General features: G+C 56.4%; 1 protein-coding gene across 1 annotated transcript in view; it reads right to left on the reverse strand.

Annotated features, from left to right (window-relative positions):
* Positions 1-612: 612 nt before the first annotated feature.
* The window catches only part of UBE2QL1 (ubiquitin conjugating enzyme E2 Q family like 1), a 39,446-nt gene continuing 19,025 nt past the window's right edge, over positions 613-21,033 (reverse strand). The window contains 1 exon segment of the mRNA XM_016160988.2: positions 613-1,898. Within this exon segment, the coding sequence (XP_016016474.2) occupies positions 1,767-1,898 (132 nt within the window). The 3' untranslated portion in view covers positions 613-1,766.

Genomic DNA, 21,033 nt, shown 5'->3' on the forward strand with positions numbered 1-21,033 from the left:
CTCCGGGCCGGAGGACCGGATGAGCGGACGCTTTACGTTCATTGCCATCAGATGCCATGACTGCTGTTCACGGAGGGAGCTTGAGCAAGAGGTCACGCATGCTCCGTACGCTGCCATTTTGGCCGGACGAAGCTGCATGGGTATTTGGGATACGAGAATATGGCGAAATGATAGAAGCCGCAATAAAGGGTGGATTTGGCGAATGGCCAGTCGCACTGGGAGGACGGGACCCCGTCCTGGGAGAGGAGATCAGGTCCCTGACAACCTTGGACAGTGAACAGGGCCCCAAGCAGCCGAGACTGCATGAAGAACTTTATGTGATCAGCAAAGACCTCTCTTCCTTCACGGTGGGAAAGTATAATTGGCAACATTCAGGTTTGGCCAAATCATCTCTTCACGCTCCAGTTTCTAGTTATCTCCTGTTTGCCTCTGGGGACCATTTCGACCCACCGAATTTTTGTAAAGACTATGGGTTTCTGAGATTCATTTCCTGAACCCTGACGCAGAATGCTGTCATGCTATTCGCCTTACTCGAAACACTAAAATTGTTAAACTGGATTAAATATTTTAGACGGAAGCATAGCCCACAATGATTGGATTCTTGAGGCGGTGTGTTGGTATGCATGATTTATTAAAATGTGTCCAATAAGATTTTCCACTTGGATGAACACTTTCCCTCTTCCTGCACATTATAAACAGTATTTCCTCATTTCATGGAGTTTCTTAGAAAGTTCTAAGTAACTTAACAGAAGAGAGAAATGAAACTGTGGGGAGATTAAATAGCAGGAAGTTTGTCACAGCGAGGGTGCCTGGGCATCCCAGCCTCGGGGGACACACAAGTGACTACGGGGTGGAGAGTGAAACCCGGTCATGCAAATCATCGTATGATCACCTGGTACCCTCTGATGCTCCTGGCATCGCCTGTCTCTAGCACACATGATGCAATGAGTCGGATGACTTCAGAGAGCGGGAATCGTCTTTTGCTTTTGGCGGTGGGCGGACCAGCGGAGAGAGGACAGGAACAGAAACACCGGCTGGAGGAGCATCTCAGGACATTCGAGGCTGTCCGTGACCGACCACCCGCTGCTCGGAGCCCCGGGGAGCGCGGGCCTGGCACCCGCAGCGCTCTGCGCCCCATCGCGGCCGTGGCCCCCCGCCTGTCATGTGAGGGCGCTGGCCTGTGGACAGCCACTCAACACCCCCTCCGCGGACACGGCACGTGAGAACCAAGAGGGCAGTTGTTTTAAATCACTAGAACCTGGCGATATTAAATTTTTGTTTTCATGAGCCAAAGGGCATAGCACAAATGAGGTCTACATGTTGTCACACGGGGCCACAGAAAGACACGTCTTCAAGTGACATTGCCCTGCCAGGGAGAGGAACAGACACAGAGCACAGCGGACGGGTACCGATGGGTCGCGGGAGCAGCGGGCCTCGGGGTTCCTGCCTGCTCTTTGGAGCTGCTGTCATGGAAAGAAGCTAAGGGCGGTGTGACTGGGGCTGGGGAATGTCGCCATCTCCACATGTGTTCTAGAGTGACTCAGAGATGATCATTCACTGATAACCGAAACGTAATCCCGAACAGCGTTCGCTCCCTCCTTCTCTCTGTAAACACATCCATTCATAAATAACTTAAACGTCTCCTGGGCGTTCAGGATTCCGTTCCAGCGGGAGTAGAAAAGGGTGGCGATGCTGGGTGTCGGAGGAGATGGCGGTGTCTGCGTGTGTGGAGAGGCGGCGCGAGCGTCTGCCTCGCCCGGCGGGCGTCAGCCGTCGGAGACGGGCGGGGTGACCCAGCCGTACTTCTCGTGCGTCTTCACCAGGCTCTTAAAGGTGGCCTCCGCTTCCTTGCGACTGAAGGACTTTTTTGATTTCCCGGCTTTTCTGCAGATCCGCCCCTGCGTGAGAGGAAAAGAGAAGCCAGGTTAGAACCCGGGTGGGAGCCGCGTTTCCCACCCGCTGTGCGGAAACGTGCCAAGTCGTGGGAGTTTCTGATTTCTGAATCAGCGTGACGTGGGGACGGTTTCGGGGCAGGACAGATGGAGGCGTCAGTGGCTGGCAGGCTTCTGGGGAAGGGTTCAGGGGAGACACGTGGCTGCGGCCTCCTCGGACGCTGGGCCCTGCTCCCTCCGGGCTGGCTCGTGGCGGTGCTGGGGCGTCCGCACCCTCTGCCAGGCCCCGAGGGCGGGGGGCAGCCTCATCTGCAGAGCATCCATGCCGATTCCAGCACGCTGTCCCCAAGGCGGTACTGTCCTAACTTCCTTCCGTGCCACCAAAGAACGCCTTTAATGATGACTTCCGGCTCCCCTTCCCCAACAGTGGAGATCCACGTTTATATGCGGATGAGCGAATTTATATATTCACAGATACATTTTAAAAATTGGGCTTTGAACATTCAAGCTCAGGGGCGATCGGTGAATGCTGCGTCAGGCATGTCACTGGGGAGCCATTTCTCGAGAAGACGGTGGAGCCCCTAACGCCGCTGGGGAAGCTGCCCTCCAGGCCACACCCCTCGCCCCTCCGGGCCACCCCCCCTCGCCCCTCCGGGCCACCCCCCCTCGCCCCTCCAGGCCACACCCCTCACCGCTCCGGGCCACACCCCTCGTCCCTCCAGGCCACACCCCTCGCCCCTCCAGGCCACACCCCCGCCCCTCCGGGCCACACCCCTCGGCCCTCCAGGCCACACCCCTCACCCCTCCGGGCCACACCCCTCACCCCTCCGGGCCACACCCCTTGCCCTCCAGGCCACACCCCTCGTCCCTCCAGGCCACACCCCCTCGCCCTTCCAGGCCACAGCCCTCGTCCCTCCAGGCCACACCCCTCGCCCTCCAGGCCACACCCCTCGCCCCTCAGTGCCCAGGTATGCTCGGGTCTGAAGACTGGGCCTTCGGGTCTGCAGTGGACAAGGGGTCCGATTCCTCTGAGGATGGGCACAGAAGACTCTGGACCACGGAGAAGGACACAAAAGTCGCTGCTGGTGTGACCGTGTCTCGGGCCATGGTCGCCCTTCCGAGAGCCCTGGGAAGTGACGTTTGTTTGGCCTCAGCAGGGACAAGAGACTGAAGACAGCGGGGCGCTGGGCAGCGCTGGACACTGTCGGGCAGAGTCGCCGCCGCTCCCGGCACCCGGGTCACGCTCACGCCTCCGGTTCCCTGGCAGATCAAGCGACACGCGCTCCTGGCGGCTGGGGGCGTCTCCCGGCCCTCGGCGTCCCTCACCCCTCCCGGAATTCCCGCTTGTCTTCCTGAGTGTCTCGTGCAGGCATTTTGCTGCTGGGGCGAAAACGCCCCCAAAAGACTGGGCTGCTCCTTCTCAACATGGGTACGGAGGCGATGCCCCGGTGACGCGTCAGAAACCGGTCCCCGCTGTGCCCCGTCCCCTCCGGACACCCCCAGAGGAACCGCCGTCTGCCGATCGAGGGCAGAGCTACTTTTTCTATCTGCTGCTGGGTTCAGAGCGAATGAGCTGCTACAAGGGCGAAGTCTGGAGGGGAAGACGAAGGGCTGCCGTCTGCCAGCTTCTAGAAACTTCTCCACGTCTCGCCGGGGTATGACTCCTGGTTTTAATTTTGTACCTTCGCACGTCGCTTATGTGGGAACGCAATTACATGGCGAAACGCGGCCACGACAAGCCACGACGTTTATGATCGTCACTGACACGGGTGGAGAGCGCAGCGCAAAGTTACCTCACTGAACATAGTGCACGCGTCTGCGCGGGGCTGTGGGCATCCGTCCCCACGCAGGGAAGAGCGAATATCGATATGTATCTTTTTTCACATTAAACACAAACTCTAACCATCTCTACCATTCTCTTCTGTCATTCTGAAAATGTATGGTGCGATTTGGGAATTCCGGACTAAAAGCAACCGGCCACGTACAGGCTCACGATAATCTTGAAATATTCTGCTGCTTTGGGCACGAGCGCACACGTTGCCGGTTCTTTGTGGACGCCCCAATTTTTAGAGAAAACCCCAGATGGAACCCCAAACGAACAGACCACTCCTGCTGCCTTTTCTTTCCGGGACAAACTGTGAAGAGAAGGCCCCGGCGCGAGACAGAGCCCGTGGTCCGCGGCCGGGGACACCGGCCCCCGCACGTGGCATGGCACCGAGGGCTCTGCCCTCCTCTCCTGTGGTCTGCACCCCGGTTCACAGGTGACGGACACCTTTTCACAGATTGCCTGCCCTCCTCTGATTGGCTGTTTCAATATCGCCCAGTGAGACGCTGAGCTTGAAAACGCCCCCTTCCGTTGTCTGCCCCTGCTCCCCACCCCCCCACCCCCACCCCCGCCCCGCCCCGCCCTTTTCAGCCCGGACACCCCTGAGGTGCCCAGTGCACCAGGAGGGGACAGTGCCAGCCCAGAGCCGACGGGCCACGGCCACGGCCATGCCGATGGGCGCTGGCTCCATTCCTCTCTCCGAGGGTCAGTCTCCCCGGGTCTGGACTTTTAGGAAACCGTGAGCCTAACTCCTCTGACCCTCTGTTTTGTAAAGCCGGGGTGACACCCGCTCACAGCATCACTGTGAAGCTCAGGTGAGACGCCGCATCTGGACGCACGCTGAGGATTTCAGAGTGTGTACGAGCAAGAGCTGTTGTTCTCACTCTCATTACACACACAGGCCTCCCGCGTCTGCTCCCATTGAACTAATAATCAGAGAGCCTAGTCTGGACATTTGCCCTCAAACAGCTGCTTGTATTTAATGCTCAAAGACCTGGATGCGACAATCGACTCAACCCACAGTGATCGCTTTGCGCTTTCATGAGGCAGTTACACGAGGAAACACTCTCTCCCGAGCCCCAGGCTGTAAATGTAGAGTTATAAGCGACCTAGGACTTTGCTGTAAGAACCTGAAAAATCCCACCATGACATGGACACAGAACAGTGGGAAAGAGCGTGCGGTTCCGTGGGGCTGCGTCCGTCACACAGAACCGTTAGTCGGTGCTTTGCTTTGACCATTTTCTCCTTATGGCCAGTTGGGGGCTGATCACGATGACCAACATGACATTTCCATATGGCTAACTGGTGACCCCAAACTCGGGTCCTTGGTCCGGCCACCTGATCCTACAGGGTTTTCATTACTCCAGTGTGCACACCGAATCTGTCTGGCTCTGTCGCTTCTGCGTTCCTCTCATTCACCCACCCATCCATCCGTCCCTCCCTCCCTCCCTCCCTCCCTCCCTCTCTCCCTCCCTCTCTCCCTCCCTTCCTCCATTTCTCCCTCTCTCCATCCATCCCTCCATCCATCCATCTCTCCATCCATCCATCCATCCTTCCATCCATCCATCCGTCCGTCCGTCCCTCCCTCCCTCCCTCCCTCCCTCTCTCCCTCCATCCCTCCCTCCCTCCCTCCCTCCCTCCCTCCTTCCAGCTGGGGAGGTCTCGGGTAGGCTGTTGCTGTGGGGACAGAAGGTCTAGGCCAGGCTCCTCAGCCTCCCTGCTGCTGATGTCATGGGCGGGAGAATGCTTTGTTGTGCGTGAGAGGCGGGCTGTCCTGCTCACTGCAGGGTGCTTGGCACTGCCCCTGAGTTACGGCAGCCAAACTGTCTCCAGACAGTGTCAAGTGTCCCCTTGGAGGTAAAAGCACCCCCAAATGACAGTCACTGGTGTACAGAATTAAGAGGGCTCAGAGCAAGGAGGAATCAGTTCATTCTGTTTGGCAAATAATTGTCCGTGTTTCCCATTAGGCACTGTGCTGGAGACTGGGCTGCAGGGTGTCCAAGGTGGAGACGATGCTGGGCTTTGCGCAGCTGGGAGCGGGGTAGAGTCTGCTGTGCTGGAGAGAAAGGGAAAAAGGCGGGGAGGGGCAGCGTCGGTTGCCCGCTCGTCCAGAAAGATTTCTATGTCTAATGACACGAGCTGAGCCTTAGAATATGGGTGGGTAGGTGTTTACCAGGTCATGGTGCTGAGGATAAGGGGTCCCAAAGCAGAGGGTGAAACAGCCGACCGCATTTAGAGAGTGATGGGCAGACACCCGGTTAAGCTGGGGGCACAGAGTGTGCGTGTGCACGTGTGTGTGCGCGTGTGTTGGGATGGGCAGTGCAGAATTCGACAAACCTGCTTCAAATCCCTGCTCCAACATTTCCTGGCTGTGCGACCTTGGGCAAGTTACTTAACCTCTCTGAACCTCGGTGGCCTCAACTGCAAAATATGCATGATAATAGTATCGCATGACACTGGATTTCTACAAAGATTTAATACGTTAAAGCGGATGAGGTGCTTGGCACAGTGCCAGCCACAGGGCTCACACAATAAAGGGTGCACTTTATTTTTTAAAATAAAGAGGTAAAGTCCTTTTGAAAAAAAGGACGCTCAAAATTTTCTGTCTTTAGTGTGGTTATTATGACTTCGTTCACTTGGTCACAAATATTGGATTCAGGCGAATCCAATATTTGGCATTGACGTAGCTAATTTCTCACCTTTTTCAATAACATCTGTTTTAACAAGTTGACATATAGACGTCCATTCTATAGTTCTCCCTTGATTAAATTAAAAAAAATTTTTTTTTCTTTGCAAACATACTTTTGTGGCATTTTGTGCTTCGTTTGCCTATGAATTACAGGGTGCTCGTTTAAAAATAGAATTTCCAGACAGCTCATGTGAAGTTTTGAGGTTCCCTCACTCATTTCCTGGGCTGAATTGCAGAGCGGCTGCTTGTTTTTCAAAGTCTTGGAAAGTGTAATTGTTGGTCTAACGGGACGCGCAAACCCTAGCCCCTGCAATGCGGGTTTCAAATGGTGCTGGGCTCCTTTCAGGCAGGGAAGACTTCCTGGAGGAGGCGGTTCCGGGGCTGGACTCAAAGACAAGTGGAACCATCCAGGGAGAGGGAGCAGGCAAGGGTGGGAGGTGTATCGGTCCCTGGGGCCCTTTAAACAGAGTGCCTTAGTGGGGGGGGGGGGGCTCTTATTTACCCAGAAGTCGGAAACCCAGGTGTGGGCGGGGCTATTTCAGGAAGCTCTAGGGGAGCAAGAGGCTGTTCCACGCCACCCCCTAGCTTCCGGCAGCTCGTTGGCGACTGTCAACGTCCCATGGCTCGCAGATTAACTGTGATCTCTGCCTTCATGTTCACATTGCCTTCTCCCTGTGTGTCTCGCTGTCTCTGTGTCAAACTTCCCTTTTCTTGCTGGGGACACCAGTCATTGCATTAGGGCCCACCCTAACCCAGTGTGACCTCACCTTAACATTACATCTGCAAAAGCATCAGGTAAGGTGGCATTCACAGGCGGGGGAGGGTCAGGACCTCTGTATATCTCTTTAGGGCATACAAAAGGTACGGTTGATAGAAAGGCTTTCAACCCCCTCATCCGGTACTTGGGCCTCTCCTGGGTCAGGTTGTCTGTTGGGACAGGTGGGTGGCCATCGGGTTGGGGTGTTGGCCAGTTAGGTTATTGTCACCGTCCAGGGAAGATGGGTGAAGGCTGGGCCCGGGGCAGAGGCAATGCAGGTGGAGAGAAAGGGGCTGATGCCAGCCAGGCTTGGGAGGAATGACATTGCGCGGACAGTGACCCCGGGCACCCAGGTTTCTGACCTGGGAGGAAACAGGCTTCCAAGATCAGCCATTGTATCCCTTTGAGTGGGCGGGCGCGGGGTGCGCCCGACATCTGGGCACACCGGCGGGAGGCCGCTGGAAGTTAGTGCTTGGCGCCCTCACATCGCGGGGTCCGTACGAGGGGCACAAGGAGAGAGGAGAGGGAGCGGCCGCCCCCCGCTCCGCCCACTCGCTACAGGCTCTGAGCAAGTCGCCCTCCCGGCGCCGGCCTCCAGGTCCGAGTCACGTGCCCGCTGACGCCTGCAGCACAGGTGGGCCAGTGGAGAAGGAGGAATCGCGGGCCGGGCGAGGTTCGCCTCTGGTCAAGCGGAAATGCCTCCGGAGACGCGGGGCAGGGGAGCGCGGAGCCGGAGGAGGCAGAAAGGCCGCCAACGCAGGGGTCTGCGGGGGCGGCGCATCAGGGAGGGTGGGGGTCCCGGTGCAGGGTGCCCAGCGAATGCCTGGAAGACATCGGCCTTAAGAGGGGGTAGTCATTTCAGAAGTGAGATGCTTGCTTGATTATTAATGAAGTCAGAACTCTGAAACTTCTCGACCTTGCTTTTTTTTTTTTTTTTAGCAATCTCTACACGTTAAAGAAAAATCTGGTTCTTTAAAAAAGTGAAGCTTAATAATGAAAAAGTCCAAACACAGCAACCCGTGGGAATTATTAAGTGCCTGCCACCCAACAGACCCCCGTGCGCCTTGCTGGGGACACCAGTGGGGTGCTCGGGGCTCCGCCAGGGGCCTGGCGGGCGGTGGCAGTGGGCGAAGGAATGAAGGAGTGAAATTCCATGAGTGTAACCCACCACATTCTAGCTCCCCCCCCCGCCCCCCCCCCGCCCCCCATACCCCTCCCCGCCCCCCCCCCCCCCCCCCGCAGCTCTCCTGCGGCGGTTACTTTATCCGGGCAAAACATGCGAGCGATGCCCAGGGTGTAAAGCCATTCCACTCAAGAAGAGATGGTTCCTTACTGGAACATTCTAGAATTTTCCATTGAGAAATATTATGTAACCACAGACTATTACAGTCTCTAAAATATTTGCTCAAGTATTAGGTAATAAACATCTTCAGACATTTGCTCTTAAATTTGTGAAACCTCTCAGATGACAAAGTCACATCGGTTTTGTACAATAAAATTGGATCATAGTCAATATTACCGTAAAAAACCCTCAAGCCACGGGAAGCACCAAAGGCACACTTCATGGATATTTTCGATCCTTGCAAAACATAAGCATCTCTTCCCGCTACGTTAAAAAAAAAAAAAAAGTTCTACCAATTATTGATTCTGTTTTGAGATAGATTGTATTTTCTTGGAAAGAGCGGGCAGAGAAAAAGAACTTTTTGCAAAACATTTAAATTATATAATCGTCTCAAAAAAAAAACCACTTTTTTTTTTTTTTTTTTTTTGGAGATTTCACTAACACTTCTACTCCTCCTGAAGCAGCCGGGCCCCAGTGGGCTTCATTAGCTGCACTGGCGCACAGTAAGCGACAGCTAGACATACTTAATTACCGGCGCTCATGGTGGCTCTGTCAAGTGCTTGCTGGGTGCCAGGACAGACTTGGACACATTCATTAAAAGTTTCTGCACAGCCAAAAGCAAAAAAACAAAAACAAAACAAAAAACAAAAAAAAAACTGTCAACAAAACAGAAAGGCGACTAACCGGATGGGGCAGAGTATTTGCAAACAACACCCCCAATAAGGGGTGTATACCCCAAATACATAAAGAACTCAAAACTTAACAACAACAACAACACAACCAAACAATCCAATTAAAAACTGGGCAGAGGACCAAGAAGAGATACAAATGGCCAACAGATACATGAAGAGATGCTCAACTTCATTAGCTATTCGGGAAATGCGAGTCAAAAGCACACGGAGATATCACCTCGCACCTGTCAGGTCGGCCGTCATCACCAGGACAAGTAATGCCAAGCGCCGGAGAGGGTGTGGGGAAACGGGGCCCTCACACACTGCTGGCCGGCGTGCACGTTGGTACAGCCGCCATGGAAAACAGTGTGGAGGGTCCTCAGAAAACGGAAAATAGAGCTGTCAAATGACTCAGCAATCCTTCTTCTGGGAAGCTACACAAAACATTTGAAAACATCGGTTCATAAAGCTATATCTACCCCTATGTTCACTGCAGCATTATTCACAGCGGCCAGGACTTGGAAACAAACAAAACGTCCTTCGATAGATGATTAGATGGATAAAGAAGCTGTGGTACATATATGCAATGGAATATTACTCAGCCGTAAGAAAGGATAAAATATTGCCATTTGTGACAACATGGATGGATCTTGAGAATATCATGCTAAACGAAATAAGCCAGACAGAAAAAGTTGAGGACCATATCATATCGCCCATTTGTGGGATATAAAACTGAAAGCCACAAACGAACAACACAAACTAACAAAAACTGAAAGGCACAGACAACAGTTTGGTGGTTACCAGAGGGAGGGGGGCTCAGAGGCACCGCGACCCGATGAGATCTGACTCTGGGTGGTGAACGCACTGCGCAACATACACGTGATGCGTCATAGTATTGCACACTCGAAACCTATGTCATTGTATTACCCAATGCCACGCTAAATGGAATAAAACTGAATAAAACAAAAACACCCTCCCTGGCGCCCTCCCAGATGGGCTCTGCCACTGCCGCCCCGAGTCATGGACGGAGAAAGGGGCACAGAGAGGCCCACGCGCGCGCAGAGCCACACCGGAGCCCGCCGCGGGGGCCGCGCTCTGAACCGCAAGGCCGGCGAGCGTCGGAAACGCGGGGGAAGGCCACGGAGCAAGGGAGAGGAAACGGCGGGCCGGACGCGCACTCCACGACGCTGCCGCGCTGGGTGCGGGAGGCCCCCGGGCACTGAACCCCAGTCCACCCCCGTCCCCCTGCGCCCCGGGCACTGAACCCCCCACCCCCATCCCCCAACCCCCGACCCCTGCGCCCCGGCACTGAACCCCCCACCCCCCACCCCACTCCCGTCCCCCTGCACCCCGTCCTCACGTGGAGCCCCGTCCTGCGGCCCGCACATGCCGCAGAGGTTGACGACCCCCGAGCGGACCAGGGCCTCGCGCCCGCCTGTGCCGCCCAGCGCCCGGTGCTCCTGCTGCCGTCGTGCGGGCCCCTGGACCGGACCCCGCGTGATGGGAGCAGGCGCGGCCGCCTCACGAGACCCCTCGCTCGCGGCCGGCTCCCGCGGATGGCTGGCGAGCTGTCGTTCCCGTTTTGCTCACGCAGAGTGCAAAGGAGCCGCTGTTCATAAGCCAGGCCAAGGGCACCGCGCCCCATTTCCACCGCTGCCTCCTGCGGGGTTCTGGAGAAGTCCGGCGAGCACGCCCTCTGCCCCTGGCGTCACGGGCAGGCTGGCCGGACCGTCCGCAGTGACCGTCCTCACTCACGCACAGGGTCCTCCTGAGACCGGGCTCCGTGACAAACACTCATCCACCCGCTGGCTCGGCACCCCGACCTTCTCACTGGGGCAGCTCCGCCTCTGCTCCCCGCTCAGGGCAGTGACAAGGGACGGTGGTGTCTTCCCGGCCAACCCGACCTCCAGGCTCGGATCCCCGGCCACCCCTCTTCCGTCCCTGCACACCCGACCTTGCTTCCGGCACCATCTTGACCCTTCCTGTTGGAACACGTTTTGTAAAGGCCGAGAACCAGGGGTCTTCCCTCGATTTCAGGGCCTGCTCCCCTCCCCTCACTCCCCCTCCCCCAACTCTGCCGTCCTGCCACCAAGGCCCCTGAGGGTGTCCCCCTCCCACCACGTGGCCCCGATTAAGGACAGGGCACAGGGTTCATGGAGCCTTCCACAGCTGGGAGTCAGAACAAAAGAAGGGGTGCCTGGGGACAGGGGCTTTGTGGGCGAGGCCAGGTGATCCTCTCTTCCAGGGCGAGAGGAGCCCTGGGCTGTGAGGACCAGCAGAGCTGACGGCCACCAGCGAGAAGAGACGAGACGCCCACCGTCCACCCCTCCTGCCTTCTGCCCACCCGACAGCGAGCGGCGATGCCAACAAGGTCACTCGCTCCTGAGAGCATCACCCCCGTGTGTAGGGGGCGATCCGCCTCCAGCCAGGGGCCCTTCCCCCAGGGCTGCCGTTGATTCTATGACCCTTCGCAGCCAGGTGACCCTGACACCCAGCACCCAGGTGACCCTGACGCCCTCCGGGTGATCCTGACACCCACTCGCATCAGCAGCAACGGCTCTGTGCTGGCCCAGACGCCAGCACAGCGAGGCCACCGAAGGCAGCGCCAGAGACAGGATGGAGACCGACCCCGCCGCGGGAGGACGGGGCAGGGACCGGCCCGCCTGTCACGACGGAGAGCGGCCCCTTCCGGCCCGCGCCTCGGCCGCAGGGGCGCGTGAGCCTGCAAAACGACCCCGAACCGGGCCGCTCTGCACAGCTCGGGTGGGGAACGGGGCAGGGAGCCGGGGACCGTGGCCGCGCGCCTGCACTCGCGAGGTGGCTCTCGCCTCCGGAGGCGTCCCCGTCTGCGCGATCCAGGGTGACGTCTCACTGTCTTCCCCAAGCAGGGGGCCTTGCAAGGACCGAGAACGTTCCTGCCACAGTGCCGTTAACACAGGGACTTTAGAACATGGAACGCAATTCTTGAACATAAGTAAGGCCGGTGAGATTCAGGGATCATCGTTAAGCTACGTTTTCTGGAGAAACACAAATGCGAAAATGTTATGATTTGGGCTCAAATTCTCTAAAACATATATTACTTTCAAGAAGAGTCCATTTTGCTGTAAAAACCCAGCGATAACCAAGGCCCACGTGGGGTCTGTGCGCTGTCTCTTTGCTTTTACGGGGCGGGGCTCGCGGAGACGTGGACGTTCACCTCCGGCCGCTGCGGCCCGCGCCCGTGCCTCTCCCGGTCCCAGCAGGCCGGGCCTGCGGACAGCCCGGGCTCTGTCCCCACATCCGTCCTCTCCCTTGAAGCTCTGAGTAAAGACGGAGCCCGTCGCTATGGGGACACGGATGAAGGCTCCGAGAACAGCCACGGATATGCAGCTTGTCCCCGGAGAACCAACGGACCTGGTCACCAGCGCACTCCGCCTCCGGCTCACGTGTGCCGGGACAGGGACTCCGGAATTGTCACCCTCCACTGCCACCTCGCTCCTGAAGGTCAGTCCCTTCCTGCCCGCTGCTGTCACTGGGTCAGCCACCGCTGCCCGTGCGTGGAGATTTTAGGCTCAAACTCATCGCCTTTCCACCCAAAGAGTTTCTCTTTCGCCTCTCTATTTTGGACAAAGGCCACCCAACTTTCTAGTCAGCCATTTTTTCAGAGTCTGGAATGTCCTCCCGCCTTCAGCCAAAGAGGCCTGTGGACGGTCACGCCCGTCCCGTCCCGGTGGCTTCCTGCCAGTGCCACCGCGGCCCGTCCTGCCTGCAGCGACCCTGAGCAGTCTGGCTCCGGGGGAGGGCTGAGCGCGGCTGGGACCCTGAGCTTGGCCTCAGGGGCATCTCCTCCTGTCAGCTTGGCTGGGAGGGGTCACGGCCTGGAGCCAAGCGCTGTTTGTGAGGCCTGGGGGAGCCTGCTGGGCACACACAGGTGGCCTGGAGATGAGCGGGCGGTGGGCAGATGGACAGATGCCGACTCGGTCTGAGGCAGGAGGCCGTAGCGGGTGGAGGCATGTAGGAGAGGCTGCCCTGCTGGCCCTGTGTCCCCCAGGGGGTGGGGGTCCTTCCTGTGACCACGGTCTTCAGCACTGATGTGAGCCCATGGGAGAGGGTGCTGGCGGTGGAGAGTCCCTGGAGCTGGGCTCACACTGGTTTCTGAGGGGGACAGATGTCTCCATCTCTCTCTACCCCGAGAGGGGGCCCCTTCTGCCCTGGGACCGGCCCCTCACCATTGGTGGCAACTAGCATCCAGTGGGGACAACGCAGTTTGCTTTTCTACAGATCCCAAGTGTGTCCTCCTGCTGAGGAAACTAATTAGCAGGTGGGCATCACAAACGGGACATGACCCAAGGCCACGCCACGGATGCGAGGACCCCACGAGCTGTCCCCAGGAACGGGGGTGCCCCCTGGGGCACTTCTGCTTTCGGTGGCATTTGCGTGCACGCTGCCCTGAGTTCTGGGGCGGATTTTGCACACTCGAGGGACAGTGCGTGTGACCCCTTCAGTGCCCCTCCCCCCGGAGCTCTGTTTCACGGGACCGTCCCACGAAGAGTCACCAGGCCCGGGCTCCACGGCCCCCGGCACCGACCCGGAACGGTCTTCCCATGGGGTGCTCCCCTCGCAGAAAAACGCGCCCCTTAGGTGCCGAAAACTCTGACTCACCAAACACCCTGTCATGAACTTGAACCCTGCCTGGTACCTTCGCCCCAGGAACAGTTGAGCGGTTCCCAGAGGGAAGGGGGAGGGGAGGTAGGTCAGGGGACAGGAGATCAAATTCACACAGTGACGGAAGGAGAGCCGGCGTGGGGGGTGAGCACACAATGCTGTGTGCCGACGGCGTGTCGCAGAACTGCACCCCTGAAACCCACGTAATTTAATGTACCGATGTCACCCTGGTAAATTTAATGACATTAAAAAAACCGAGCGTCGTTCACAAGGCGCGCTTGCCGGAGGGTTTTGCGGTGGCACCCGCCGCCCGTATCGGGGCTGCCCTGGCGCTTCCTGGGCTCCAGCATTTGGCCCCCCGTATCACCACCCCGCCCCCACCCCCTCTGGCTCCCCACTCGCTCCCGTCCCCCGACTCCCACTCTGCACCTGCCTGGTCTCTCGACAAATCAAGAGCTCTGAGCCGGGAGTCCACCTGACCGTGCGCTAAGAACAACTCAGTGGGTAAAAGCAGAGGGAGGATTCCACCCATTTCGGGGCGACACACCCGCCACCCTCCCAGCCACAGTGAAGGTTCCGGTGTAGATAAAACCGGACACACGCTTTTTGTTTGTTTGTTTGCAAGAAAACGCAGGGCAAAGAAATGGCATAAGCTAGCTCACTCAGGGTCGGGAAAGCAAAGGGGCATGGATGCTTCTGGAAAGTGTGGTGCCCCATTACCGTAAAGGGGTCTTCAGATGGTAATCGAGGAAGGCAGTTGGTTCTACATTCACATTTCTAGTCTCGGGCTGAAAAGCTTAGAAAACTGAGGGACCGATTCTGGCTGACCTAATAAAAACTAAGAAGTGATTTCCTACATGCACCTGGGATGGCTATTATTACTTTGAGGTCATTTCTTCGGGGACGCTCTGATTTCGACGCTCTTGTTTGGATAAGGGCGTTGCTGCAGAATCTTTCCTTTTTGACTGACTGAGAATTAGAATAAGTAGAGAACGTAATTCAGGCGATGAGTTTTACACACCTCTCTGGGGGTCTTCAAACAATACAGACTTTATCGTACGAAGCAGGTAAAGTGTGTGCCCGTTGCGTTCCAAGGACTTTTTGTGAATAAAGGAGCCCGGTCCTCCCCCGAGACGGACGGCCAAAAGCTCGCCCTTGACGAGGACACCAGGGCACAGAGTTAAACCGCCCAGGGCCACACGGCAGGTGGGCGATGGAGCCCGAATCTGACCTCACACAGCTGGGTTCTGGGGTCAATGCTCACAGCCGCTCGGCTGTACTAGAAAAGGCAATGACAAATGACGAAGCTATCGATGCTGGGGGCCACTGTCGTCGCCCACACCCAAACGTGCCCGGGTCATCGGTAGCTTTGCACGATATCGGTGCAGTTTTTAACTGCGTCTTTCACAATCGTGTTTAAATGCTCACTAGATTTTTAAGCGGTATATCCAATTGCACTTGTCTCTTTTGAAAACAATAACAAAGGGTCATTTTACTCAGACCGTTTGGCGCTTTCCCAGCCTCACCCCCTACGCCCACCACATCCCCAATCGGGATTATCCTTGATTCATTTCACCATTTCTCCAAATTAATTTTCCTCTTTTGTACACGGGCTTTGAGGTTTGGGGACGAAGGGAGAAGCCCTCCCCCTCCTCCAGTCTCTTCCGTGACGACACCGACTTGTTTTCAACCAAAATGCATGTGAGCACTGAGCACAGCAGCCACAGACCCTCGCGGTCAGGCGTGGCCCACGTCCCGGCTGTGAGTGAGCATGTTAGGGCAGGGCTGGCGGGCGCCGCGATGGGGCGGGACTTGCCGGGCTTGCTTCCCCTCCACCCGTGGGCTCCTCTGCCTTACGATCTACGACGCCGCGTACAGGAAGCAGGGCCGAAGGCTTGATCGGCCCCGAGACGCTTGCCGTTGTTTCTACGTCCTTCCCAAATCTCCTTTCTCACGCACATCGCCCTCCTTGGTGCGGCAGACAGAGCGACTGTCATCTTCCCTGAGGCCGGCAGGTGGGGACATGTTCAGCCCGCTGAGATTCGCAACAACCAGAAATGCAATCGCATCCCTAAACGTTTCTTCCACATGATCCGAGACACGCACCAGCAACTCCCTAGACCCTGCCAAACCCCATGGGTCCTGGGAATTTTAGGGGTGGGAGCAAAATGAACCTCTAATTTATACACGATTAGCTACATAATCTATCAACACTGCGGGATGGCGAGTTCGATACTTTAGTTTTCTCTGTTAAGACAAGGTTGAGTAATTATTTGGTCAACATAATTGACCAGCACAATAACAACGTAGCAAAGAAAATCGACTTAGCCACTGGAGGCTAAATGGCTCCTCTGTATAGACATAGCCTTGAAATTCTAGTGATTGCATGGGCGCACAATGCAATCAAACAGCATGTGTTCTGGGTGCGTGAACTTGATATTAAATGATGAACTTGATATTCAGCCTAATGAAAACTATTTAAATTTGAACACAAATATATTCTCAGGATATCAAAAATGTAATAAAAATCAAATGAAGCAATTTACATCAATGATTTTGGATTTTTAAAAAAATGTCACACGTCACATTTTTCTAAGAATTCTTGGTTTCAAATTTTCTCAGAAAAATGAGAATGCCTAATTGGCTGTCAGTTGCTAGGGTGCTACAAATAAAGGAAATTCTATTTCCATTGAGCCACAGATGTGACGGCTGGATCCTCTCTACACTGCGAGTTCCTGGCAGCTTTGGTTATTTGACTCCCGTGGTCGTCCACTTTCTTCGCGTCTCTGACCTTAGGAGACGGCGCGAGGTGAACCAGAACACTCCGTCTTATTCTGTGTCGCGACGAAAACTCGAGGCCGCCGCACCTGCGCTCACCGTGGGCTCTCAGGCCTCCCGAGGAAGGAATCGCGCGTTCCTTAGGGAGCTGACCCCAGGAAGAATTCCGAAGAGAAGGTACCACACACGTCCCCCCTGCCCAGAACGTGCCCCACATGGCATTTCACACGTTAGCTGATTTACTCCTCACCCGGGAGGTGATCATGCTCGTTGCAACCTTGTAAATGATCGAGTGAAGAAGGAAGGGGAGGTTGTGAATGACTCCGTCCCTCAACGGCCCCCCAAGCCTATTCCCGGAGTCAGGGCTGAAATCCTATGGTGCAAAATTTTGGGGAACACTGCGTTTGGAATCTGTACTTGGACAGTCACAGGAAGCATCAAGCATATCGATGGCTCTAAGAATTTTCAACGACTTTGCGTAAGGCGGGCTATCCCAGCCTTGCCTGACCACAGATGGCCCGTCCCCACCCGCACCAGTCATTAGTCACAGCCTAGCCATGGCTGCCTTGCTGGGGACGTAACGCCTCTGAAGTCACCGCGTGGCCGTGGGCAGCGCCGCTGGGTCCCATGTGCTCAGGCCACCGTCGCTTCAGCCCCTCAGGCTGAAAACTTTGACGGGAGCTCACGGTGTGGTCACGGCTCCCAGTGCGTGTCTTTAATAAGGTACACGTGTCCGGGAAACTGGATTTTTCAGAGTGAAATCTTTCATTTTTACCGAAAACGCCTACGATTGAGTTCGCGGTCCATGATTCTGGGTAGGGCCTGCCGGGGTGGACGCTTCTTGGCTGCCGGGGGAGCCCAGGAGATCATCGGAGCCGTCTTTTCCCAGCTGACGGGAAAGTTCGTCCCAGGGGTATTTGGCAGCGGTAGTCTAAGTGTCCTAAGAACAATGGCACGCGCTCGTTTTCCTGGCTTCGTTCTTCTGTATTTATGTTGGCTTGCATCAAGATTCAAACATTCCAGAACCAGGTGTGCGCAATCTTCACATTCGAAGTAGCAAAAATAACCGTTCCGCCCTGGCTTGGCGCCCCGCCCCGCGTGGTGTTGACAGTTTTTCTGGGCCGCTGGGAGGCAGGGCTCTGCTGATTTCATTATTCGGAGATGACAGAATTTCCTACGCAGAAAATCCTAAAGGCTCACATGTGTTTTTTTGAAACCACCTTGTTGAGGTCCGGCTGACCTACCAACAGCTGAGCGCGCGGCGTGCGTGCCGCTGGACGAGTCCCGGGGCGGCTCTTTCGAGAACGCGGGCGCAGTGGGGAGCGCTGGTGTCCACGGAGCCACGTGCTCGCTCACCATCCGGCCCCTCCCATCGGGGCGTGGCCCTGGGGCTGGTTCCGCCCAGCGGGCCCTGAGCAGGCGGGAGGCAGGTTCGTTCGCTCGTTCCGGATGGGGACATTTCCAAGCCGATGTGCTCACCCGTTCTTGCCCCCCACCACCCCGTCTCTGTGAGCTTGGGGGCCACGTGACCCAGATGGAGCAGCTACAAGATGGAGCAGGCACAAAGCGTCGTCACACTGTGCAGGAAACGCGGGCTTGCTGCGTTTTACTGAGGTCGCGGGGCGCACTCCGTGCGGAGAAGCGAGCTCGGACTACCAGGGAAATCCCTGAGAAATCACTGCAAAATTTACACGGGACGTCAATGGCCCACAAAAACTGCGACGATTCTAAAAAGGGTGAGCAAAGAGGGGGTCTCCCCTGGCTGATGCCCCACAGAGTAGGAGGCCGATCCCTAGAAACAGCATAATATTTGCAGAAGAGCAGGCAGGTAGGTAAGTAAACTGAAGAGAATCATATTTATATGGGACTTGCGCAGGCTACATAAAAATGGCAGAAAAATAAAGGCCTCAGAAAAGGGCCAGGTGGTTTAGGAGACAGGGCTCAGGGCGCCAGGTCCCTGCGTGGGAAGAATTGAGGCCAGACTTCGACCTGAGTACGCATGAAGAAAATGGATTAGCCTTAGAACGCAAAGGAGAATATAAAGTCGGAAATCCAGTGGGAGAAAACCCAGTGGCTTATCTTGTGACGGAATGGGGAGGAAATAGTCTTCGCAGCTTTCACGGTGAAAGATGGATGAATGGAAGTACTTCACAATTAGAGATTTATTTTCTTCAATAAGATAGAGAGAATGGAAGTGAATGAATATATTGGGAGAAAATATTTGCAGTGTCTAAAACCCGCACAAGGAGTTAATATCTGGAAAACAGAAAGCGTTCCTGAAAATCGACAAGAAAAAGCCAGACAACCAGAAAACTCGAAGAAAAGTAGGGAAACTATGTGAACAGGCCGTGCAAAGGAGAGCGAATCTGGATGGTCTGGACGGCTGACAAGTGTGTGAGTGACGTCCAGATTTACCCGTGATCAGACAACCACACGTTGACACACTAGTCAGAGACCCCTCAACGCCTGTCAGAGGGCGAAACTCAGGGTGGAGGATCGACGCCGAGGGGCTGCGAGGGCGTGTGAGGGCCAGGGAAACCATTCTGGAAAATTCTGCAATGCCTGGAGAACATCGGTGTGCACAGGCCAGCGCCCCGGTGAGCTCACACCTGGGCGCGAATCCCAGAGAAAGTGCAGGTGTGTTTCTAAGAGGCCAGCTGGAGGAGGGAGCCACAGGGCTCACGTGACAGCAGTGGGGGGTGGGGGGGGGACGCAGGGGCCTTGCGCAGGAAATGGTGCGTGACCGGGGTCCCGCCCACCATGTAACACGACACGGCATGAGAAGCAACGGGCGAGTCACACCAAGAGCACCGTCCACGGCTCACGAAGCCGAGCTCTGGGAGAAGTTGCTACGACTCGGAGCGACGCACTGAGGACAATCCGTGATGCTTACGGCACATGCGCCCAGACAACCCGCACACTTTACGGGGGTCCAGGCGTGATTAGGAATGTCCATTCCAAACCGAGTGGGTTTCCGTGGGCAAGACTGGTGGGGTCTATGATGAGCCTAACTCTCTGCACCCCCGGCCAAAAGAAAAAGTCACAATAAAAACACAGTGTAAATTCATAGGAGCCTACGTGCATACATCATGTGTGGAGGAAAGCTCGGTAGTTTTCCTGTGTATCAATAATAACTGTTTAGAAAACGTAATGAAAACAGGCCCCACTGACACCGTCAACAAATACTCTGTGACCCTAACCTGGCCCCGGGGTCCTCCACCCTGGTGCCCACGACCCTGTGTGACCCGCCCCTCCTAGCCGTGAGCGGCACCTGTCACTCGCTTCTGACTAACGGCCTATGGTGGAAGCGCTGGGCTGTCATTTCTGAGATTTAAAAAGCTACGAAAAGACGTGGCCTCCATTCTGGGCGCTGTCATTCTCTCAGGAGCTCCCGGGGGAGCTGCTGCCGCACTGGAGCTGGCCCGTGGAGACGCCCACGTGCAAGGAAGCGGGGCGCCTTGGTGAGCAGCCCTCGGGGAGCAGGATGCCGCCGCCACCTCCTGAGGGGTCTTGGAGGCGGCTCCTCCCACGTCAGCCCTCAGATTCCTCAACCAGGGTAAGCCCTGGGCTCTAACATGACATGACTGTATGCGGAACTGAGGCCTTTAAAGAGGTAATTAGGGTGGACTCTAAACCTATAGGTCTGGTGTCCTTGCAGGAAGAGGAGATTAGGGCCCAGCCACACATAGGAGAAGGCCGCGTGAGGGCACTGGGGGCAGACAGCCGTCTGCAAGCCAAGGAGAGACCACTGATCTTGAACTTCCAGCCTCCGGAAGGGTGAGAGGTAAATTTCGGTTGTTCGAGCCCCCCAGGATGAGTGACGGCAGCCCTGGGAAAGTAGCACGGACCCTGCACCTCAGTGAAGGAGGACGTATGCGGGTTTAAAAATAAGATCCGTTCGCCACCGAGATTAGGGAGCACCGACTGGAGTACCAGCCGGAGACGCCCGGGCAGGTGTCTGGCTCACGCTGCTGACGGGACTGCAACCTGCATGGCCTCTGTGACGGCCGAGAGGACGATGTGGATCTGACCGGCGCTGGAGGGGCCACGCCAGCGGCGCCAGTAACCAGCTTCCCGTGGCTTCCTCCGCGGCCACACGGGCACCGGCGAGCAAGCCTGGTGTGCGGTGCGACCGCGCCGGTCGTCTGCGAGAAGGCAGGACCGCTCCCACGGCACCTCAGGGCCACGGAAAGAGTGGCCTTGGCCTTGATTCGCTGACCGGAGGATGGATGTCTGTAGTGTAGGTGTGTGAGCTTCGGACCACCACGGGCAGCACGATCCCGGTACTGCGGGAAGGATCGCACCGCAGGAATTGTGTGTGAGTGTGCTTGCGTGTGTGTGAGTGTGTGTGAGGACAGTGTGAGCGTGTGCGTGTGTGTAGAAAAGCAGTCGTCACCTCTGGCAGGTGGAACCTCAGTGCTTTGCATTCTCAATT

The sequence above is a fragment of the Rousettus aegyptiacus genome, unplaced genomic scaffold (assembly GCF_014176215.1).
Source record: "Rousettus aegyptiacus isolate mRouAeg1 unplaced genomic scaffold, mRouAeg1.p scaffold_m13_p_8, whole genome shotgun sequence".
Classification (NCBI taxonomy): Eukaryota; Metazoa; Chordata; class Mammalia; order Chiroptera; family Pteropodidae; genus Rousettus; species Rousettus aegyptiacus.